Source organism: Natrix helvetica (genome assembly GCF_964273705.1).
Source record: "Natrix helvetica genome assembly, chromosome: 1".
Lineage (NCBI taxonomy): Eukaryota > Metazoa > Chordata > Lepidosauria > Squamata > Natricidae > Natrix > Natrix helvetica.
The window spans coordinates 72,119,975-72,140,989 of record NC_138548.1 but is presented as its reverse complement, the minus strand read 5'-3'; the positions used below and the strand labels follow the sequence as shown (position 1 = coordinate 72,140,989).

General features: G+C 39.3%; 1 protein-coding gene across 1 annotated transcript in view; it reads left to right on the top strand.

Moving 5' to 3' along the window:
- SPTBN5 (spectrin beta, non-erythrocytic 5) overlaps positions 1 to 21,015 on the top strand; it is a gene marked incomplete at its 5' end in the record, with an annotated part of 109,363 nt that overhangs the window by 65,754 nt on the left and 22,594 nt on the right. The window contains 15 exons of the mRNA XM_081942792.1: positions 979 to 1,071; positions 2,913 to 3,031; positions 3,695 to 3,809; positions 4,369 to 4,482; positions 8,839 to 8,960; positions 9,359 to 9,525; positions 11,635 to 11,819; positions 12,734 to 12,811; positions 14,039 to 14,211; positions 14,645 to 14,735; positions 15,036 to 15,182; positions 17,112 to 17,249; positions 17,500 to 17,756; positions 18,617 to 18,803; positions 20,591 to 20,803. Coding sequence (XP_081798918.1) covers positions 979 to 1,071; positions 2,913 to 3,031; positions 3,695 to 3,809; positions 4,369 to 4,482; positions 8,839 to 8,960; positions 9,359 to 9,525; positions 11,635 to 11,819; positions 12,734 to 12,811; positions 14,039 to 14,211; positions 14,645 to 14,735; positions 15,036 to 15,182; positions 17,112 to 17,249; positions 17,500 to 17,756; positions 18,617 to 18,803; positions 20,591 to 20,803 — 2,199 coding nt within the window. The remainder of the gene's footprint in view (positions 1 to 978; positions 1,072 to 2,912; positions 3,032 to 3,694; positions 3,810 to 4,368; positions 4,483 to 8,838; positions 8,961 to 9,358; positions 9,526 to 11,634; positions 11,820 to 12,733; positions 12,812 to 14,038; positions 14,212 to 14,644; positions 14,736 to 15,035; positions 15,183 to 17,111; positions 17,250 to 17,499; positions 17,757 to 18,616; positions 18,804 to 20,590; positions 20,804 to 21,015) is intronic.

The following is a 21,015-nucleotide window of genomic DNA, read 5'->3' as shown; positions in this document are numbered from 1 at the left end:
AAGCATGTAAAAATGGGGGGAGCGCCTGTAGTGCATGCATGCACACTGGGGGGGTCACGCATTGCATTATGGGTGCGGCACGCCCGCACATGACCCCACTGCACTCCCCCCACTTATGGCACGTGAGCCAAAAAAGGTTCGCCATCGCTGTTCTAGGATATGACCTTTTTATGCATAGAGATTTATTCTAAAAAAAGTGAGCAATATTCAAAAGAGTACAAAATGTACATCTTTTGACTGTTAATTTGGTGATCACCAGTGGGAGGGGGATTTGTTATTCCAAAATGTATAAAGACACTTTTGTTAAACATTTTTATTCATTTTGTTGTGGGTATTTTAGAAAGTTTTATTTTGCACAAAGAAAACTGTTACATAATTATGAACTGCAAGTGGGGATTTATTGGACTCTAATGTTACATCATTGTAGGACCAACTGAAAATATTTAATATTCCCCAAAATTCAAGAGAAATCTTAATGTTATCAAACAACCTTTTTTCTTCACGAAGCAGATTTTGCAGTCATTTTGTCTGCCACTGGTTGCAGGATTTTAAGATTTTAAGAATTAGATGTGTGATTCGAATCGAAGGTAAGGATTAAATCCTAATTCATTGGTATCAGAAAAGAACTACTAAATCTATTCACTAAAATGTTGCATTTATTCCTGCAAGCTTCTGCACCGATTTCTGATTTTTTTTACTTCTATGAATACAGTCTTTTTTTAAAAGATCCAATGAATCAATTTGCATTAAAGTAACAAGTACTGTTTTACTTGTTTTCAAACAAGTAACAAGTACTGTTATCAAAAGAACTCATAATGCAGGAGGGTGTTATTTAAAATGTTATTGATGTTGCATTCAAGAAGGCCGATTGCCACTTCAAAAATAAACTTGAATTCCAGTGAAAAAAAAGATTAGCTAAACATTGAAAATTGCATTTTGTTTTAATCGACTCCTAATGATATGGGTGTTGCTCACCAGGTCGTCATGGTTAATATTGGTGATGTGGGGAATGACTATGAACACTGCCTGCAGCTTTTGAAAAAATTAAATGAATTCCGAGGAATGTCAGAGGTAAGTGATATTGTTTCCATTAGCTAAATAAATAACATTTCAGGACATTGGTATTTTAGGACAATTTGATTGATGAAAGTTAGTGTAACATCAGAATTGTTGGGTTTCTAAATCCTATAAATTGTTGGCCTTCTAATTTACCATGTGAATGCGAGAGTTAATTATTTCCCTGAATTACATTATACCAAGAGACTTCAAAATGGTATGCACAGCATTTCTTTTCATGTTTTATCCTTATAATAATCCTCTGAGATAGATTTGGTTTGGAGACTGCAGTTGGTCTAGAGTTATGTGGCTGAGAGGATTTGGGACTGATTAGAAAACTCTAATGGGATGCGCTGGCTCAGTGGCTAAGATTCTGAGCTTGTCGATCAGAAAGGTCGGCAGTTCGAATCCCTAGCACCACGTAACGGAGTGAACTCCCATTACTTGTCCCAGCTTCTGCCAACCTAGCAGTTTGAAAGCATGTAAAAATGCAAGTAGTAAAATAGGGACCACCTTTGGTGGGAAGGTAACAGCGTTCCGTGCACCTTCAGCATTTAGTCATGCCGGCCACATGACCCCAGAGATGTTTTTGGACAGTGCTGGCTATTTGGCTTTGAAACGGATATGAGCACCGTCCTCTACAGTTTGGAACGACTAGCACATATGCGCGAGGGGAACCTTTACCTTTACCTTTAGAAAACTGACATGGATCTTTATGTTCCATAATGTCAGGAAGGTTAGAGTTGATTTATTTCTAGAGCAAATGTGATCTATTTGAAAAAGCTAAGTTTCATTTTGTTTGTAGAAGCTGTAACTCCATTAACAGCTAGTCCTCGATTTACAATCACAATGGAGCCCAACATTTCTGTGGCTAAGTCAGACATTTGTTAAGTGAGTTTTGCCCCATTTTACAACCTTTTTGCTACAGTTGTTAAGTGAATCACAACAGTTGTTAAGTTAGTAACATGGGTATTTATTTATTTATTTATTTATTTATTATTTATTTATTTATTTATTTATTTATTTATTTATTTATTTATTTATTTATTTATTTATTTATTTATTTATTTATTTATTTATTTATTTATTTATTTATTTATTTATTTATTTATTTATTTATTTATTTATTTATTTATTTATTTATTTATTTATTTATTTATTTATTTATTTATTTATTTATTTATTTGGATTTATAAACCGCCCCCTCTCCCAAAAAGGGACTCGGGGCGGTATTCACTGAATTTGACTCCCCCATTGACCTTCCTTGTCAGGAGGTCTCAAAAGGTGATCACATGACCTGGGAACACTGCAACCGTCATAAATATGAGTCAGTTGCCAAGTGTCTGAATTTTGATCATGTAACCATGCAGATGCAGCAACAGTCGAAAGTATGAAAAATGGTTGTAAGTCACTTTTTGGGGTGCTGTTGTAACTTTGAACAGTCACTAAATGAACTGTTGTAAGTCGAGGACTACTGGTACTTAACAGTAAACAGCTGACTGAAATGGAATTATAGGACTCACGCTGTCAAGATGCAAAGTTTTGTAAGTTTTGAGGATTACCTGAATTTTATATATTGAAGAAAACTCTTTCACATTTTTGTTTCCATTTCTACCCTTTTTCATAGCAAAGAAAAAAAATACATACACACACATACATAGTGACACGGCAGTTTAAAGTGCCAATTTGAAGGACGTTCCTTCTATTAATCCAGAGAGATAGTAAATGTTGAGAAATGCAGATACTCAATAGGAACTCACAGTTAGACATAGATGTAAGACTTAGACTCCTAGAAGGAAGGAGAAGAGGGTGGAGAGAATTAAGACTTTGCTTTTTCTTTGACTTTCATCTTATAGGGGACAACAGTGGATGATGCCTACATCAAAGGCATCAATGCTCTTGCTCTGCAATTGAAGAGGCAGAATGAGGAAGAGATGAAAATAATATACCAACGTCGAGAACAGCTGAATGAAAGGTGTGTGGATAAATTCTGCTGATCCAAACAAAGAGGAAAATGTTCAATCAAATGTGACTAGAGACAGAGAGAAACGCTGACATTCCCGTGTTGATGTTTACATGGAGAAGGCTGATCTTCTTTCATATATCATCTTCAAGTAAAAATGAATTGTCATAATGGGTGTGTAAGTGTAAAGAGGGAGTGACTGTTTGAATTTCATTCCCAACACTAGTTAAAAAGTTTTATTATAAACATCACTGAAATATAAATTGCTAAGGCAATGGCAATCTTCCAGTTAGGAATAAGTGTCAATGTAACCTCAAGCTACTCAAACCATTTAAAATATATAATTGTGAAATAAGAACGATTTCAATTAACTGGGTATTGTCTGATTAAAATCCTTCTGGTGACAGAAAACACGGGTCAGCAGAATGGAAGTCAGTACTATTGGGGAGGCAGTGATCCCCCCAAGCCCTTTTATTGCTACCCAATCAGATCCAGTCTTATACATTAATCACTTTTGATGTCATTTTGTTTGTGCTTGCTTAATTACATAGATAAATAAAGTTGGGCTGGTGAAAATCACAAACCCAAATATATAACTGTTTTATTTTTCTAATCCCATATTTGATCTAATCCATATTCGATCTTCTCAAATAAAATTAAATGTTTTGCTGACAGGTGGAACAGTTTCTATGGTGATCTTAAAACGTATAAGAGGAAGTTGGAAGAAGCCCTGCAAATCCATGCCTTGATTAGAGAAATTAATGACATCATGGAGAGAATTGGTGAAAAGGTGATTTATTTTATTATTTTTAAAGGTGCTTTTTTACCTTGACAAGTTCTCCAAGGTGGATACAATTTCAGAAAACCAAATAGTAATAAAATATCAAGAGGGAATTTTGACAGTCAGAGGTACAAAGAAAAGAGAGATTCAGAAGAACATTCCCAAACATTATCATATCAAACATTTCTTGCTCCCTGTCTCTTCTTAAATCTATCTATCTATCCATATATCTATCTATCTATCCATCCACCCATCCATCCATCCATCCATCCATCCATCTATCAAAGTTATATGCCACCAAATCCCAGTGATGCCCCAATCCATCTAGAGATATACTCTAGATATATTATGCTATATGTAGACATAATACTATACTGTGGGTGTACTATTATATTTTATTTCAAAGTGATACTCAGTGCGTAAAAAGTTTTTCTATAGGTCTCTTGTAAATCCTCATATTATATAAAGATGCAAAGTTTGATAGAAATATCAAAAGGTTGAAAATATCAAAGATGTAATTTTGCAAAGAATCAAGTTATCATCTTTTCTTCATTTTTTGTATCCTCAGAGTTCACTGATACAAGCATTGGATTATGGAAAAGATGTTGAAAGTGTAGAAAATCTACTTCGAAAGCATGATGAAATGGAGAGAGAAATTGGCATCATTCAATCCAAGATGGAGGTAAAACATATAATTGATACTTGAAATATAATTGCAAATAATACTAACATAGATTCTGGAAATTTGCCCTGCATATATACTACTTAGAACTGTGTAGTAATCTCATTTCTGTAATCTCAATCCCAAAACGTGGTTCTTTTCAGAAATTTCATTTATTCTCAAGTTTTCGGTAGGGAATCAGAGGAGTATGAATACAAGCATACCACATCTAGATTCTTGGGATGACTCGGGGCAAGGCACACAGGCAACATAGTCAGCTGATAGTTCAAACTGCCTGTTTATTGCTCCAATTTACCCTAAAACACTCCCACGTTTCTGGCAAATCCAGAAGCAAAGTGATCACATGCACACCTCCAGCATCTTATGGCTGTATGTAGTCCAGCACAATGCTGTGAGCACAACAGCTGCAAAGCAAGAAATCCAGAGGGACAAGGGAATAAATCAATGAGTCCAGGAAGCAAAGGAACAAGGCAATGGTTTCAGGAAGCAAGAAAAAAACGAAGTCCGGGAAATTCCAATCATCAACAATGGCACAAAACGCTCCATGAATTCAGTATTTATTCCCAACAAAAGCTCCTCCCCAAGCATCTCCTTCAATCTCAGTCCCCAGGTGTGCTTTGTGAAGAGGGGTGGTGTGCTCTCCTCCTAAGTCATCCGTGAGATCATCCGTGGCTTTGGGGTTGAGTACCATCTGTACGCTGATGATACTCAGCTGTACATTTCAACCCCAAGCCACCCCAACGAGGCTGTCGAAGTGATGTCCCGGTGTTTGGAAGCCGTCGGGGTCTGGATGGGGGACAACAGACTCAAACTCAACCCCTCCAAGACTGAGTGGCTGTGGCTACCGGCACCTCGGTTCAGCCAGTTAATTCCATCACTGGCCATAGGGGGCGAGCAATTGCCCCCTGTGGAACGGGCGCGCAATTTGGGCGTCCTCCTAGATGCCCGGCTGTCAATGGATGATCATGTGGCAGCCGTGGCAAGGGGGGCGTTCCACCAGGTTCGCCTGGTGCGCCAATTGCGCCCCCTTCTGGACCGTGATGCCCTACGCACAGTCACTCATGCGCTGGTGACGTCTCGCCTGGACTACTGTAATGCTCTCTACATGGGGCTTCCCTTGGGACGCGCCCGAAGACTGCAGCTAGTCCAGAACGCAGCCGCGCGGGTAGTCATGGGGAGTACTAGGTACTCCCACGTAACACCTCTCCTGCGCGAGCTGCACTGGCTACCTGTGGTCTTTCGGGTGCGGTTCAAGGTTCTGATTACCATCTTTAAAGCGCTCCATGGCATAGGGCCTAGTTACCTGCGGGATCGCATCCTCCCGCACACATCCCTGCGGCCAATCCGCTCTCACAGGGAGGGCCTTCTCCTGGTGCCGTCCACGAGGCAATGCCAACGGGCGACACCGAGGAGTAGGGCCTTCTCTGTGATGGGCCCAACCCTCTGGAATGACCTCCCCCCCGACATTAGAACCACTACTGACCTCCGCTCCTTCCGACAGAAACTGAAGACACACCTGTTTCGACTGGCTGGTTTGGCATAATTCACAACGTCTACCCCCCTGGCATATACTTTTTACTGGCTTTTAGAGGGATAGTGTATAAATTGTATGATATTTTAAATTTTTATATTGTTTACTTATTAGCTGTACAGTTTTGGCCTATTTTATCCTCCTCCTATGCATACATGTATTTTATTTGGTGTTTTTTAATACGGACTGTACACCGCCCCGAGTCCCTTTCGGGAGAGGGGGCGGTATATAAGTGCTAATAAATGAAAATGAAATGAAATGAATAAGTCGTCGGGTCAGCCTGTGCTGTTCCCACCTTCTCTCTACTCTCAGTGCTCAGGGATTAGGAGGCGATGGTCCTTGCTCATCACCTGAACTGTGTCGCTCCTCATGTTCACTGCTTAGCCTGTCTTAGTCATCCTGCCCCTGTTCCTCCCTGCCAACAAGCCGTCTCAAACCTAAAAGGCCCTGGCTTGACTTGGCCTGCTCCTCTCCACATTCCTTCAAAGCCAATGAAACCACCCCCTTGATCTCCATCGACTCCAGCTTCAACTCATCTTCCTCTGCACATTCAAGCTCCAACGGGGGCATGACAATTCTACATTTGAAACCTTAAGAATAGAATAGTGGAATGAAAATTTTCTTTAAATAACAAATTAAATTGCAGCCTAATACAGTTGTTCACTTTCAGGGACAAGTGTGATTAGTTTCTTTTTTGAATGACCAGAATATTTTTACAGTGAGTTCAAAGAATGCTAGTTTTATTGTGCCTGTGTTTTCAACATAAAAGTGTCAGTAACTTGGTAAATCAAGGTGTCCCCATCATTCAAACTTTACTGTCAGGTCCCCTCTGAGACACTGCCATTCCAATGGAGCAGGAGGGGAGACTATCAGAGTTGCATTCCTTGCATGCTTTTGCTTTTTCTGTAACCGTGTGGGATTTAGGGAACGGGACTATCTTGAAGACATGATGGACTTCCTCCCAGCCAGTTCTACCTAACACCAAGGTCACTGTGTTTTGGGGATGAACTGTTGTCAAGCTAACATATCAGAGTTCTCAAAACACCTTTTCAGACTTCTATTGGCTACTGGTGGACTAGTGAAGGGATGGGGTTTTCAAAAGGGAAGAATAGCTTAATGCTTTGTGCGGGAACTTCGGATTCTGCCTGACTTCTCCGCAATCACTTTCTCTCCGTAAAAGTTCCTTTTGATAACTACTTATTTCAAGAGTCATGCTTTCCTGGGGGTGAGATAGCTGAAGCAGGTCCTTACATTTACATTTCATTTTGGGGAGTGTCTCAAAGATGTTTAATTATCTTCATGTTTAATACTTATTCCAAAACTGGGTCCCATCAGAGAACTCTAAATGTTACTGTATGACCCATGCTTTCCTACTGCACCAAAACCAGTTGCAGAATTAATAATGGATTTCTTAAGAGCAGCAAGAACAGCACATTCAAGCAGGAAGAACCCTGTTATCCCATCCATACCTCAGCTAAGCTTAAAGCTGCAAGGCAAAGCCAGCTAGGCATGGGAAACAGGCAATCTACCAATGATTTGCTGAGAAAGCATGTCAGCCAAGCCTTATTCTGTCACAGTAATGAGGCTGGTGAGCAATGTTGCCCATACAGTTTTAATAAAGGACAAATTAAAGGAACTTATTGATGGCTTCCTTTCCCATCCCATCAAGTGCTACCTAACAGTAGGGGGAAAAAACACCAATTTATTCTTTTTAACTTGTGGTGGGGCAGGGCTAGGCAAGTGTAGGCAGGTGTCTTGAACAGCAAGTTTTATTTCCTGTCAAGTTGTCTAATCTGATGCTCCACGCCTGTAACCAGTCCAACCAAAATCTATCTGTATTGTATGCATCTCAGTCCATAAAATGTTTTTTTTTTCTTTTAATGGTACAAAATAGGGAAGGGATAACCTGGTGTCCTTTTTATCCCATCTCTGTCCTGCTGCTGTGATGTAGATAAGAATTAAATCAAGAATAATGAAAGGCTATTCCCTAAGATAGGAGGGTCAAACTCAATTTCATTGAGGGCCGCATCAGGGTTGTGTTTGACCTTGGGGGGGCTGGGTGGGTGTGGCCAGGGTGGGCATGGCCAGTTCAACATCACTCGTGTCGGGGGCACCTGTGGTGACCTGAGAGCCCACCTGATCTCCATTTACGCTGGCACAAGGCTGCAGGAGGCAGTAGCAGCTGAAAATGGAGCTAAGGAGAGCTGCATACGGCCCTCCTGAGTTCCGTTTTCGCTGGCAGAGGCACCACGCATGAGTGTTTTGCTGTTTCCAGGGTGGCCCCATGGGCCAGACCTAAGCACCCCATGGGCCAGATGTGGTCCGCAGGCCTTGAGTTTCATACCCCTGCCCTATGAGATTGTCCATGCTAATAATCCTCTATATACTTTTCATTAACTCTGGAAATGTCTGTGATTTTTTAATCTATAGGTTGAGATATTGATATTACGTTCCTCTGCCCTTTTGGTCTTCTATCATATCTTTCTTCTACTTTCTCCCTACCTTTGCCTGCTTTTTATCCTGAATGGGTTTTTTTTTTCATAAGTGGCTGATGTTTAATAAATACATAAATACCAAGCTATATGTTTGGCCAGGTGAATTGAGTGGTATATGTGCTTGCTCTGATTTGGTTACAAAGATTGGGTGGAGATTGGGTGGAAATGTGGCTTGATGCAAACTAAATTGACTCACTCTCTCTTTTCATTCTGATAAGCATTTTGAAGTGTCATAAAAATAAAAGCCTGACACAGAATAGATTTTTAAACTAAGAGCAGCTTCAGAAGGAAAAGCATGTTAACTAGACAGAGTGCCTGTTTTTCTTTTAGTCACTGGAACCAGAACTATGTCAATTTAAAAGGAATCCATCTACTATAAGTAACACACTGACTACAAAACAAAAGGAAATGAGAAACCATTGGTTACAACTGCAGAATCAGACTAAACAAAGGTAAATTCAAGGTGCTGGATATTACCTTTAAAATGCTACATGGCATAAGATCAGTTGTCCTGGGGGACCGTCTTTGTCTGAGGACATCTGTATGCCCCATTAGAGCAGATAGGATAGGCAAGCTCTGTGTCACTTCCCTTAAACCTCTTAGGAATGGGGTGAAGTCCATGGTAAACAATTTAGGGTTGAAGATGTGGGGGTTAGGGGATGTAACAACGGAGTCAGGTAGAGCATTCCAGGTGTTGACCACTCTGTTGCTGAAATCGTATTTTCTGCAATCAGGTTAGGAGCAGTTTACTTTGAGTTTGTATCGATTGTTTGGCCGTGTATTATTGAGATTGAAGCTGAAGTAGTCATTATATTATAGAATTACGTTTATGTTGTTTTGTGTACAACAGGGGTGAGAAGCTGACATCCTCTTACCAGTTACAGAAGTTTAATTCTGAACTGAAGGAATTGTTAGATTGGATTCAGGAAATCAAAATTCAAATCGAAATTGGGGATCTTCCTAAAAGTCTAGCTGAAGCAGAAAGCCTGATAGAGGAGCATCAAGAAATAAAGGCAAGTATGAATTATATCAGCATAGCATTGCCATCTTCGTAATAGTTTCCATTACTTTAAAAAGTTCCCTAACGAGCAATTTCAATACTTGACAACTGAAATAACATTGATTGTAGCAATACGCATACCAGGTAATTGCATTCCCATTACTTATTTCTGTGCTTACTTTTTGAGCTGGAACATTCTTCGCTAAGATCAGATGAGGTCTGTTTGCTCTGTAAACCTGAGTTTTCTTTGAACTCTGCTAAAATTCATAGCAGTGTAAACATGAGCACATTTTTGCAAGTCTAGAGCTTACATGGAATATAATTGAGCTACTGGCAATTTGCAATACTTATTGTAAGTACTTATTGGTTTGAATACTTTTGCTACTGAAGAAACCGACAGATGTCTAAATGCTCAAGCAATTGTTGAAAAAAAAGAAGCTAATAAATATCATGCTCAGGGTGGATGCTATTAAGTCTATTGAGGTCAAGACAAGTTATAGAGAGGCTCCCTTGGAATATACATATTTGGAGGTATCGTGCTAAACTTGTACTTATACTACAGAGAACCGCAGAAAAGGAAAGGAGAAAAGAAGAAACATCAGGGTTTGATAGCAGTGGTGAAATTCAAAAATGTTTAACTACGGTTCTGTGGGCGTGGCTTGGTGGGCGTGACAGGGGAAGGATACGGCAAAATCCCCATTCCCTCCCTACTCCTGGCAGGAGGATATTGCAAAATCCCCATTCCCTCCCTACTCCTGGCAGGAGGATATTGCAAAATCCCCATTCCCTCCCTACTCCTGGCAGGAGGATATTGCAAAATCCCCATTCCCTCCCTACTCCTGGCAGGAGGATATTGCAAAATCCCCATTCCCTCCCTACTCCTGGCAGGAGGATATTGCAAAATCTCCATTCCCAACCCACTCTGAGGCCAGCCAGAGTTGGTATTTGCTGGTTCACTGAACTACTCAAAATTTCTGCTACCGGTTCTCCAGAACCTGTCAGAGCCTGCTGAATTTCACCCCTGGTTGATAGTATTAACACATGTGACACTGAAAGCTCCATGAACAAGATGCAAATTCTCAGGAGGAAAGGAGGGAGAAAAGAGTAATTATATATCCTGATATATATTCTTTCTTTTTTTATTTCTGTTATAATTTTGCACCAGTGAGGTTAAAATAAAATTCCGTATTTAAGTACAATGACAATAAAGATTATACTTAGACGGTCTTCTACTTCTGCTCGGAAATGATATAAGGTGCAGAAGTTCATTTGTTCAGAGAAATAAAGATGAGGGGAAAAGTTTATCTTTTGAGGGAAAGGTGGGGGCAGGAGGATCATCCACACTATTAAAATGGCCAGTGAGTCACATAATTTACTGGCAGACTAAAAAAAAAAAAAGGTTTCTGGAATGCTTCATAGTATCCAGTGCTTAACTTAGAGGTTCTTACACTAGGGGTAAATGGAGTGTATTCTGGAGATGATGGAGCAATTTATAATTGCTTATTTGTGAGCTACGCGTCCAGTTTGGGATAGCTGTCACTAAGATGCTTCTGTAAAATAACAGAGCCTGGTTTTGTCTTTTTTTTTGTTTTGTGGGGATAATGACATTCAAGACTAGGAAAAGGGATAATGGGTCAAATAGTTTAAGAATCAATGATTTCACTTCTTTCACAAATTTGAAATGATGGAAGGAAGATATCCATTAAATAAACACATTTGATGTTATCAATATTAACATCAAGAATCATCAAAGTGCTTCATATACTGAAACCTGCTGAAAACACAGGAAGATAATTGAAATTTTGGGGATATAGTTTACCTCTTTTGTGGGCGACACTGCTTGTCTGAATAATGTGCAATTAAAAACATGTTTCATTTATAGCTCAAAGTTTCCAGATTTAACTAAAGTAAGTCTTTGCTAAGGTAAAAGACAGGGTAACTGGTTCTTTATGTTTTTTTCAAATTCTGAAACCTTCCTTCTTTCCCAAACCACGTTCTCTTAACTTTCCACATAAATATAAATGGTGGAAGATTGCTGAATAAAGTTTACTATTGTTTTCCAAAAAAACCGAATGTTGATTCTGTTTAAACATTTACCATCAATCTGTCTGACATCTTTTAGGCAGAGATTGAAGCTCGAGGGGAAAGATTTGGTGCTCTTAGCAACTACGGTCAGAAACTTGGCAATTCTGGCCATTATGCGGCTCCTGAGATCCATCATTCCCTCATCAAGTTACAACAAGCATTAAATGAAATGATCCAGGCCTATGAAGAGCAAAGTCTAAAATTACATCAAGCCAGAGACTTACAGGTAGTTAAAAAAAATAAAAATAATTCTGGAGTAGCCCATAAGAAGGAGAGTAAATGCTGTCAGGAAGGTTTTGATTGGCAGTTACGGCATGGCAAATGGAAGCAAATAGCAGTGATTGCTGGTGAATATTCTTTAAACATAGACTCTTCTCCAAAGAGAAGAAGTATATTTACATTTCTTTCTTTTTTTCTTTTTTTCATCCTGAAACAGATCTTGAGCTCAGCCTCAACCTTTTTTTTGGTAATTTTGAATTAGTGGGATATTTGGTTGATATATGGTTTCAATTTTAAATGTAAAAGGTATTGGAACTTTTGGTCTACTCTTCCTATATGGGAAAATCTTGAAAGAATGGGTGTGTTTAAGGATCCCATTTTCTTTGAAATGGTGTATGAATCAGGGAACAACTGCGGTATACTGAAGGACCACATAACACATGCAGAAATTCGTGATTCAGTCCCTAATGTTCCCAGTTAAAAGTTAAAATGCTGGGTTATATAACCTGAGCTAATTCTTTTAGATTAGAGAGAACTGATTTAATCACAACTTTTGATGACTATCATATCTGCCCTGTATAAAATATGGATAATTACTAGTAGATGGCTGTAGATCAAATTAATAGAACAATGATAGCCACCAGTCTTGGTGGATAAAATCTATTTACAATACTTATGCAATCTTGCAAATTCAAAAAAGGCAAAACTGCCCAAAGGAATTACTTTTCTACCACTATTCTGAACCTACAAATTTCTCCTTTGTTAATACTGCAATGGCTCAATGAACAGTTTTTATATACTATAGTGTTCATCACTGTGTCCAGTTTTAAGCACTCTTATTTCCAACTAAGCCCCATTGAACTTTTAAATGTACAGTAATTATATTGGGAAGTGACAGAGCTTTTTTTCTCTCCTAAATAGATATTCTTTGGTTATGTGGAAGAGAGTGAAAGTTGGCTAAGCAGCAAAGAGGCCTTCCTAACAAACAAAGACTTGGGGGTAAGTGAAACACTCTCTATTCTCACTATTCTCACTCAAAAGTGGAAAATGTAGGCATAGAACAAAAGTGCAGAACAAAACATTTTTGAATACTTACTTTCGGGGTTTTTTCTACCACAGTCCCACTGAATTTCTCATTCTATCATGTACCTTTTGTCATGCTTAGCAAGATTATTAGATTTTCTGGTCTGTGGCATCATTCTCCAACCCAGTTTTGCTGCCATATACTCAATAGAAGCAGAAGTACATGCAGAATGACTGAAAAAACTGCAGTGCTCTAAAGTTAATTTATTTATTAAATTTATATTCCACTCATCTTACCAATAAAGTGACTCTGGACAGCTTATTATATCTGAGTTCTATCAGTGACATGCGGTGAGGTTTATGGTTGGTGAGGCTGGTGATGTCATCAAATGATCATCATGAAGGGAGGACTGCGACAACTTTGATCTTTGCAAGCGTGCAAGCAAAATATCCCAGGATCACGGTGGCGGGGGCAGCAATTCCTTCCGCTGCACTGCAGAGAAGAGCCACGCTGTGCAAGAGGCTCCTCAGTGCTAGCCTCAGATCAGCGTGAGCCGCGGTCCCCTTCATGTTGGCTCAGGAAGGAGATGAATGGGAAGATGAGGCTAGTGCTGAGGAGCCTCCTGCATAGCGTGGCTCTTCTCCGCAGCGCCACAGAAGGAGTTTCTGTCCCTGCCACCCTGATCCTGGGGTATTTTGCTTGCACTCTTGCAAAGATCGAAGTTGTTACAGTCCTCCCTTTTTTAGAGGCTTTTTTAAGCCTCATCTCAGCACTCGCCTTTTCCCTTTTACATTTTTTTTCTTTTCATGAGAACAGTGAGTCTCTGCCTCCCCTGCCTCCCCTGACCGCACGTCACTGAGTTCTATAGACCTGAAAGTAAACAAAGATTGCTTTGAGAAGAACCCAATATTCTTTGATTTCATAGTAAAAAGGAAGTTTCATAGAAATAATTTGAATCCTGTTTAGGATAGTGATCCCCAAACCTTTCTTTTGTTCTGTTCATGCATGATTTATACACATTTAATCAGTTTATAAAACAACTCTTTATTAACATAACTTTTCTAATGGAGAATAGGTTGGATTAATTCATATGGCATTAGATCAACTCTTCCCAACCTGGGCATTTTTCAATTGCCAACCAACTCCCGGAATTCTTACCAATTGCCATTCCATAATACATTAACTTGTTCTAATTGATACAGGATTCAATATCCAGTGTGGAAAGTCTGCAGCAAAAGCATATGCAATTTGAAAAAGACTTGAACACCCATCTGATGAAGGTTGATAATATAGCTGTCTTTGCCCAAAAGCTGAAGGACAGTCAGCATTATGATTCAGAGAATATAATGACTAAGTGCCAGGCTGTGTTGAGAAGGTACCATTCAAGTTTTTTCTCCCGTTTCATCTCTATATCCTATAATGGTTTAACCACCCCACCCCTCTCCTTTATTGTCATTGTATATCATGTATACAACGAAATTGGTATCCTCTCTCTTAAAAGGTTTTTTTTTATTACTTGCCACTCATTAATTACATTATTGTGTGCTTCAAATAAAACCTTAGGAGAATACAGTGATTATCCACCCATCTTGTCCTTCTGGAAATCAGATAAGATTTTTATAATGTGCCCGTCTGAGGAACAACTCTTCTGTGGCATTTCCTGTTTCATTTCCTCACGCTGTTCTTTTTTAGTTTTCCTTCTATTCCCCTGGCAAAAATTAATCTTGCATTTATAATCACTTCTGAAATGAAAAGCACTTTAACAAGCTGCGTTGACTTACATCATCAGTATTATGTATTCTTCCTAGAAAAGAAAAACTTCTGGAAATTGCTTTAATGCGCAGGCGTCTGCTGAAGGAGTCCTGGCTGTTACAAAAATTTCTGCACAATTCTTTTGAGGTATAATGTGTTCATTTAATTTCCTGAGATTACATACATACGTACATGTATGTGTATTTCTGTACCAGAAAAAAGATATTTGAAAACTTCCAATGCTCAACAAATGTCATGAATCCTAGCCAACATAACCAATAAGAACCAAATGTGGTACAGTAGTATAGTCCAAAGAATATAGGGAGAGGCCAAATTGCTTGATCCTGATTCTTGGTAGACTTGATGTCATTCTTTCAGGGTTTTGGGAAACTGTTGGGAATTTAATCTAATCAGTGGGGTCTGATAACTGTGTTTTTCTATCCAAAGATTGCTGCCTGGATGAGTGAAAAAAACAGTATTGCCCTTGATGAGAGCTGGAGAGATCCCAGCAATCTTCAAGCTAAACTACAAAAGCACCAGACTTTCCAGGCAGAGATTGTGGCTAACAAAAATCATCTCAACAGAATCAAAACAGTAAGTAAATACCACATTATGTTGTGTTATGTTTTTTTTTGTTTATGTTTTATGTTTTGTTATGTTATGTATTATAATTATTCAAAAATAATTCAGAAGAGGTAGTTTAGTACACCTGTAACTATGAGCACATTACCACCTTATTAGGGGACTGGAGGCTAAAACATATAAAGAACAGTTGCTGGAATTGGATATTTCTAGTCTGATAGACATGATAGCAGTGTTCCAATATTACTTCCACAAAGAAGAGGGAGTCAAGCTATTCTCCAAAGCATCTGAAGACAGGACAAGAAGCAATGGGTGAAAACTAATCAAGGAGAGAAGTAACAGAAAACTAAGGAGAAATTTCCTGATAGTTTGAACAACTTGAAACAACTTGCCTCCAGAAGTTGTGAATGCTCCAAAACTGAGAGTGTTAAGAAGAGATTGGACAACCATTTGTCTGAAATGGTATAGGGCCGTGGTGGAGAACCTATGGCACATGTACCACAGGTGGCACACGGAGCCATTTCTGAGGGCATGCAAGGCATTGCCCTGTCAGCTCTAGAGTGCATGTGCGCGCTGGCCAGCTGATTTTTGGGCTTGATTTTCAGCCGTTTGGGGACTGGTTTTTTTGCCCTCTCCGGAGGGTGAAAAACAGCCCAACGGGCAACCCAGAAGTCCATTCCCGAACTTCCGGTTTGCATGTTGAGCCATTTTTCACCTTCCCCAGGCTCCTAGAAAACCTCTGGAGCCTGGGGAGGGTGAAAAACGGACCTACTGGGCCTGTTGGAAGTCAGAAAATGGGCTGTTTCTGGCCTCTGGAGGGCCTTTGGGGGTGGGGGAGGCTATTTTCACCTTCGCCAAACTCCAAGAAAGCTGTGTGTGAAGTAGCAGAGGGGGTGCCACGCGTGCATGTGCAGGGAGCATGGCGCATGGAGGGCATTAAATTATGGGGGTGGGTGTTAAGTAATTAAGCTCCCCATTAGAAGAGCGAGTATGCAGAGAAGCGTAATCTGAGTGATATGGTAGAACACGCACAAACCAGCATACAGAGACACTGAATAGTATAAAAATATAGTAGTTTACTATGTAGAAATATAGAGGTATTCAGAGTCCAGTTAACAGTCCAGGTCATACACGGTTCAGTAATTCAGTTATCAAAATAATCAGTCTAACACACAAAGTAGAGCTAAACAGTAGCAAACCACAATACCTCAGTATACACCGATCAGCTTCTAACAAAACAGAGAGCTAACAGCCATTCTGGCTCCCTCTTATAGCTGCTTGAGGTAGCAAACCAATTACATCTCTTAAGCATTTAAAGTAACAGTAAAATAATCATAGCTTATATACATTGCCAAGCCAAGCCTAGGGTTACATCCCTAACAGTGGGCACGCACGCGCACGCAATAGCGTGTGCATGCTTTTGGCACCCAAGGCAAAAAAGTTTTGCCATCACTGATATTTCCTGCCTGAGCAGGGGATTGGACTAGAAGACCTCCAAGGTCCCTTCCAAATATGTTATTTTAATTCTAATTCTTAAAACAGCTATGTCTTCTGTATACAAAAAAATTGGCTCCTTTAAGGAGTTTCATTAGACATACGGTTACTTTAATTAACTGCTTTATAAAAGTAGCTATCTTCTCATTCAGGCTTATGCAGAAATCTGACAAAAGATGCATCTTTTTTAAAAGAGATGCTGTGCCCTTGTTCCTATACATTTTGAATAAATTTTAAAGCCTGGCCAGTTTCAGCACATTTCAAAGAATGAGACTTTCTGAAAAGGTGTTTCTGGAGGTATCTTACTTAAATAATTTACAGTCTTATCTTAGGCAAAAAAAAAAAATCTTAAATTTTATTATAATGATAAGATTGATGGAAGGTGTAGTTGCTTAGAGACATCATAGCTAAGCCACAAGAGATGACTTGGAGTATCTTTTTTTGCAGGAAGGAGAAAAAATGCTCCATGAAAGGCATTATGCTTCTGATGTCCTCCAGTCAAGACTCCAAGAAATAGATGAGCTTTGGGATGAGTTGCTGGAAAACTGTGAAGAAAAGAAAAGAAAAATTCTGGATGCTTACAAGGTAAAACACAACAGGAAAGAACTCAAGGCTTTAGTGGTAACTGAGTCATTCTGGAAATTCCCCAACTAACTAACTGGTTAACTAACTTTCAGTTAGCAAAAAACAAAAATACTAAGATAAATGTATTGTGTTTATGTGTACGCTTCTGAGAGGCTGTTGTAGAGACAGAATTGATCAATCCACAAATGCTACTAGTAGCTACAGTGTTTAAATGTCATTATTTATATGGATTTTCCCCCTCTGGCTTCAGGCTCTGCAATTTCTACATATTGTGGATGAGACTGATAAATGGTTGGAAGACCTAGACAGCGAGATGAAAGTGCCAAAGAGCAGTGATAATCTACTGATTTTGAATGCTCTCCTAAAGAAACAGGAAGAATTGGAAGCCAGCTTTGCTGCCCACAAGGACCATTTCCAAAGTCTGATCAACAGAGTTCAAGAACTCCAGGAGGAGAAACATTTTCTGGCAGATGAGATAGAGATTAGAGTGGACCAGGTGGTACACAGGTGCTTGAATGGTTCTGCAGTTTCTCCCTGCTCTGCTCCCCCTTTTAAATATTCTAATTTTCACATTTAATATTATCATTCTTCAGTTTATCAGCCTGGTGTCTTTAATTTTAACAGTCAATGCATGCTAGTTCATAATCTTTCTTTTTTATTTTTATTTTATTTATTTTGTCAAGCATGTATAAGATAACAGATATAAGTATAAACATGATTATAAAAACAGGAAATGGGTATGAATAAGTGGGGACAGTAGGACGGGGACAGTAGGCATGTTGGTACGCTTATGCACAACCCTTACAGACCTCTTAGGAATGGGATGAGGTCAACAGTAGACAGTTTAAGGTTAACATTATGGGGTTTGGGGAAGAAACCACAGAGTCAGGTAGTGCATTCCAGGCATTGACCACTCTGTTGCTGAAATCGTATTTTCCGCAATCAAGTTTGGAGCGGTTTACCCTAAATTTGTATCTATGGTGTGCTCATGTATTGTTACGGTTGAAACGGTAGTCACTGACAAGTAGGACATTGTAGCAGATAATTTTGTGTCGTACGCTCAGGTCAGACCAAAGGCAGCGAGGTTCTAAGCAGTCTAAGCCCAAATTTTCAAGCCTGGTGGTATAAGGTATTCTATTGTGAGCAGAAGAGTGGACGACTCTTCTCATGAAATATCTCTGGACTCACTCAATTGTATTAATGTCTGATATGCAGTGCGGGTTCCAGACAGATGAGCTGTATTCGAGAATAGGTCTAGCAAAGGTTTTACATGCCTTACTTTGTAGTTCAATATTACCGGAGAAGAAGCTATGCAAGATTAGGTTTAAAAAAACAATCAAACCCACGGTTTCATTTTGAATCTCCAGATACAAAAGTTTTAGGGAGCCACTCCAGGAAAGGCGGCAGCATTTGGAAGCCAACAGATTGCTGTACCAATTCCTCCAGGATGTCAATGAAGAGTTTACCTGGATTCACGAGAAACTCCCTCTGGCATCTTCCAGAGACTATGGTCAGTCATTGGCAGCTGTTCAAAGCTTACAGGAAAAGCACCAGGTAAAACAGTTGGAGTGACAAAGCAGGAAATACTGGAGCAGAGAGAAATTCTTTGTCAGCTCTTCTATTGCTTTTTAAATTTTATTTTTATTTATTTTAGCTAGCTTACCACAAGGCCTACAAGCTCACTTTCTGTTCTTCAGAAAGTTGCATGTTTTTCATACTTCCACATCAGTGACGTGCGGTGAGGTTTATGGCTAGTGAGGCTGGTGACGTCATCAGCGCGAGCCACGGTCCCCTTCATGTTGACTCAGGAGTCAGGAAGGAGGGAAATGGGACCACGTGTGCAGGAGGCTGAGGCAGCTTCAGCCTCCTGCACACGTGGTCCCATTCCCCGCCTTCCTGAGTCAACATAAAGGGGACTGTGGCTCACACTCCGCGGTCCCCTTTATGTTGACTCAGGAAGGCAGGAAATGAGACCACGTGTGCAGAAGGCTCCTCAGTGCCTTTTCCCTTTTCCTTTATTTTCATGATGAGAGCGGTGAGGCTCTGCCTCCCCTGCCTCCCCTGACCGCACGTCCCTGTTCCACATCATAGGGAAGGGAATTAAATGAATAATATTTTTTTCTAGAGCAGTTTTTCCCAAGTTCAGCAATTTTAAGGCATGTTGCTGGGGAATTCTGGGAGTTGACGTCCAGATGTCTTAAAGTTGCTCAAATTGAGAAACACTTTTCTAGAGGAAGAGTAATCTTCTGCAACATGAAACACCACTGCCCCTTATTTCTGCTATTATTCAAACTATCAAGAAATAGGTCTACACCTCTTAACTGAATACAAACAAATATTACATTCTCTGCCTCGCATCTGCTATTATTTATTGAAAAAAGTTAAAGACAATAGTACAGAAATAAAAATCATGCTAACCTCTTGGACCCATAATTTAAAACAATGACAATTTTATCTATTTTTGTTTAATCAGTTTTAAGCCACCTCAGTCAACATTGTGGTGTACAGATTAACAGCAAAAATAGTGTAACTACAAAACCTACATCAGGGCCATATTTCATTCATACTTAATTATTACTGTTTTCTTGTAATTAGCAAAATAGGCTTGTTTGTATTCTAAAAAAGAAGCACATAATATTAATTAGGTGGTTTCTGTGATGGTGACAAGAAAAGTATCTAAATCTCCATCTAAAATCCCCAGAGCAGTTTTGCATTCTATTGGCAAATGGAAGGCATTTGCCCTCCTGGCAAATGTATTATTATCTGGCTATCTTAGGGGTTTTTTAATTTGTTGTGTCTGTTTTAGGGATTTAAAATTTATATTTATATTAGCTTTGTACAGTTCTTTTAATTGCATTTTAACCTCCTCCAAACTGTACATATTTCACTTTTTTATTGTATTTTGTGATATTCTCTATGGACTGTACACCGCCCCGAGTCCCTTCTGGGAGAGGGGGCGGTCTAGAAGCACCAAATATAAATAAATAAATAAATAATAAATAAATAATAAGGCGTGACTTTCTCCTAACCTTTTTAAGTTGATAGCTAGAGAAACAAATTGGGATGTGCTGACCTTCTTTACCTATTGGTATAGGACAATTCAGCTGTTAAAGCGAATCCACCAAAGTGGAGACTTTTATTACACTCATGTGAGTAGACACTTGCTAATGTTGGCAATTTTCCTATAGATGCAAAACTCTGCATGGATATTTAAAATTGTTCACATAATCTAAAAGAGGTGTGACACAGCTTGACAACCTAAAAACAGACACACTGATGAATATATGGAGAAAATCTTTACATTTTTAAAATACATGTATCTCTTATCTTGTATTTTCCAGAATTTAGAGAATGAGATTAACAGCCATGATGCCTTGATTAAAAGAGTTATCAGTTCTGGGCAGAAGCTGATGCAGGAAAAACAGGTTGCTTCCCAGACAATCTTGGAACAAATCAAGGAACTGATCATTTCCTTTGAAAATCTGAAGGATGAAGCTCAGGAAAGAAGATGGAGGCTTGTAGAATCTCATAAAGCCCAGCATTTTTTCAGTGAGGTAAAGTAGTGATGAAAAGCCATTTTCAATTTCTACCATTTAGATCCATCAAATTATAACTGTTTTGCCAAGAGGGCATCACTTCTTTTTCAAACCAATTCAGCTGAACTGACCAAATTTCTTTACCCTGATGCAGTCCTTCTCTTCTAACCCATTTCCGTTTGAACTATGTTATTACAAGGAGTTTTTGCAATTCAGGAGCCTCTTTCCAT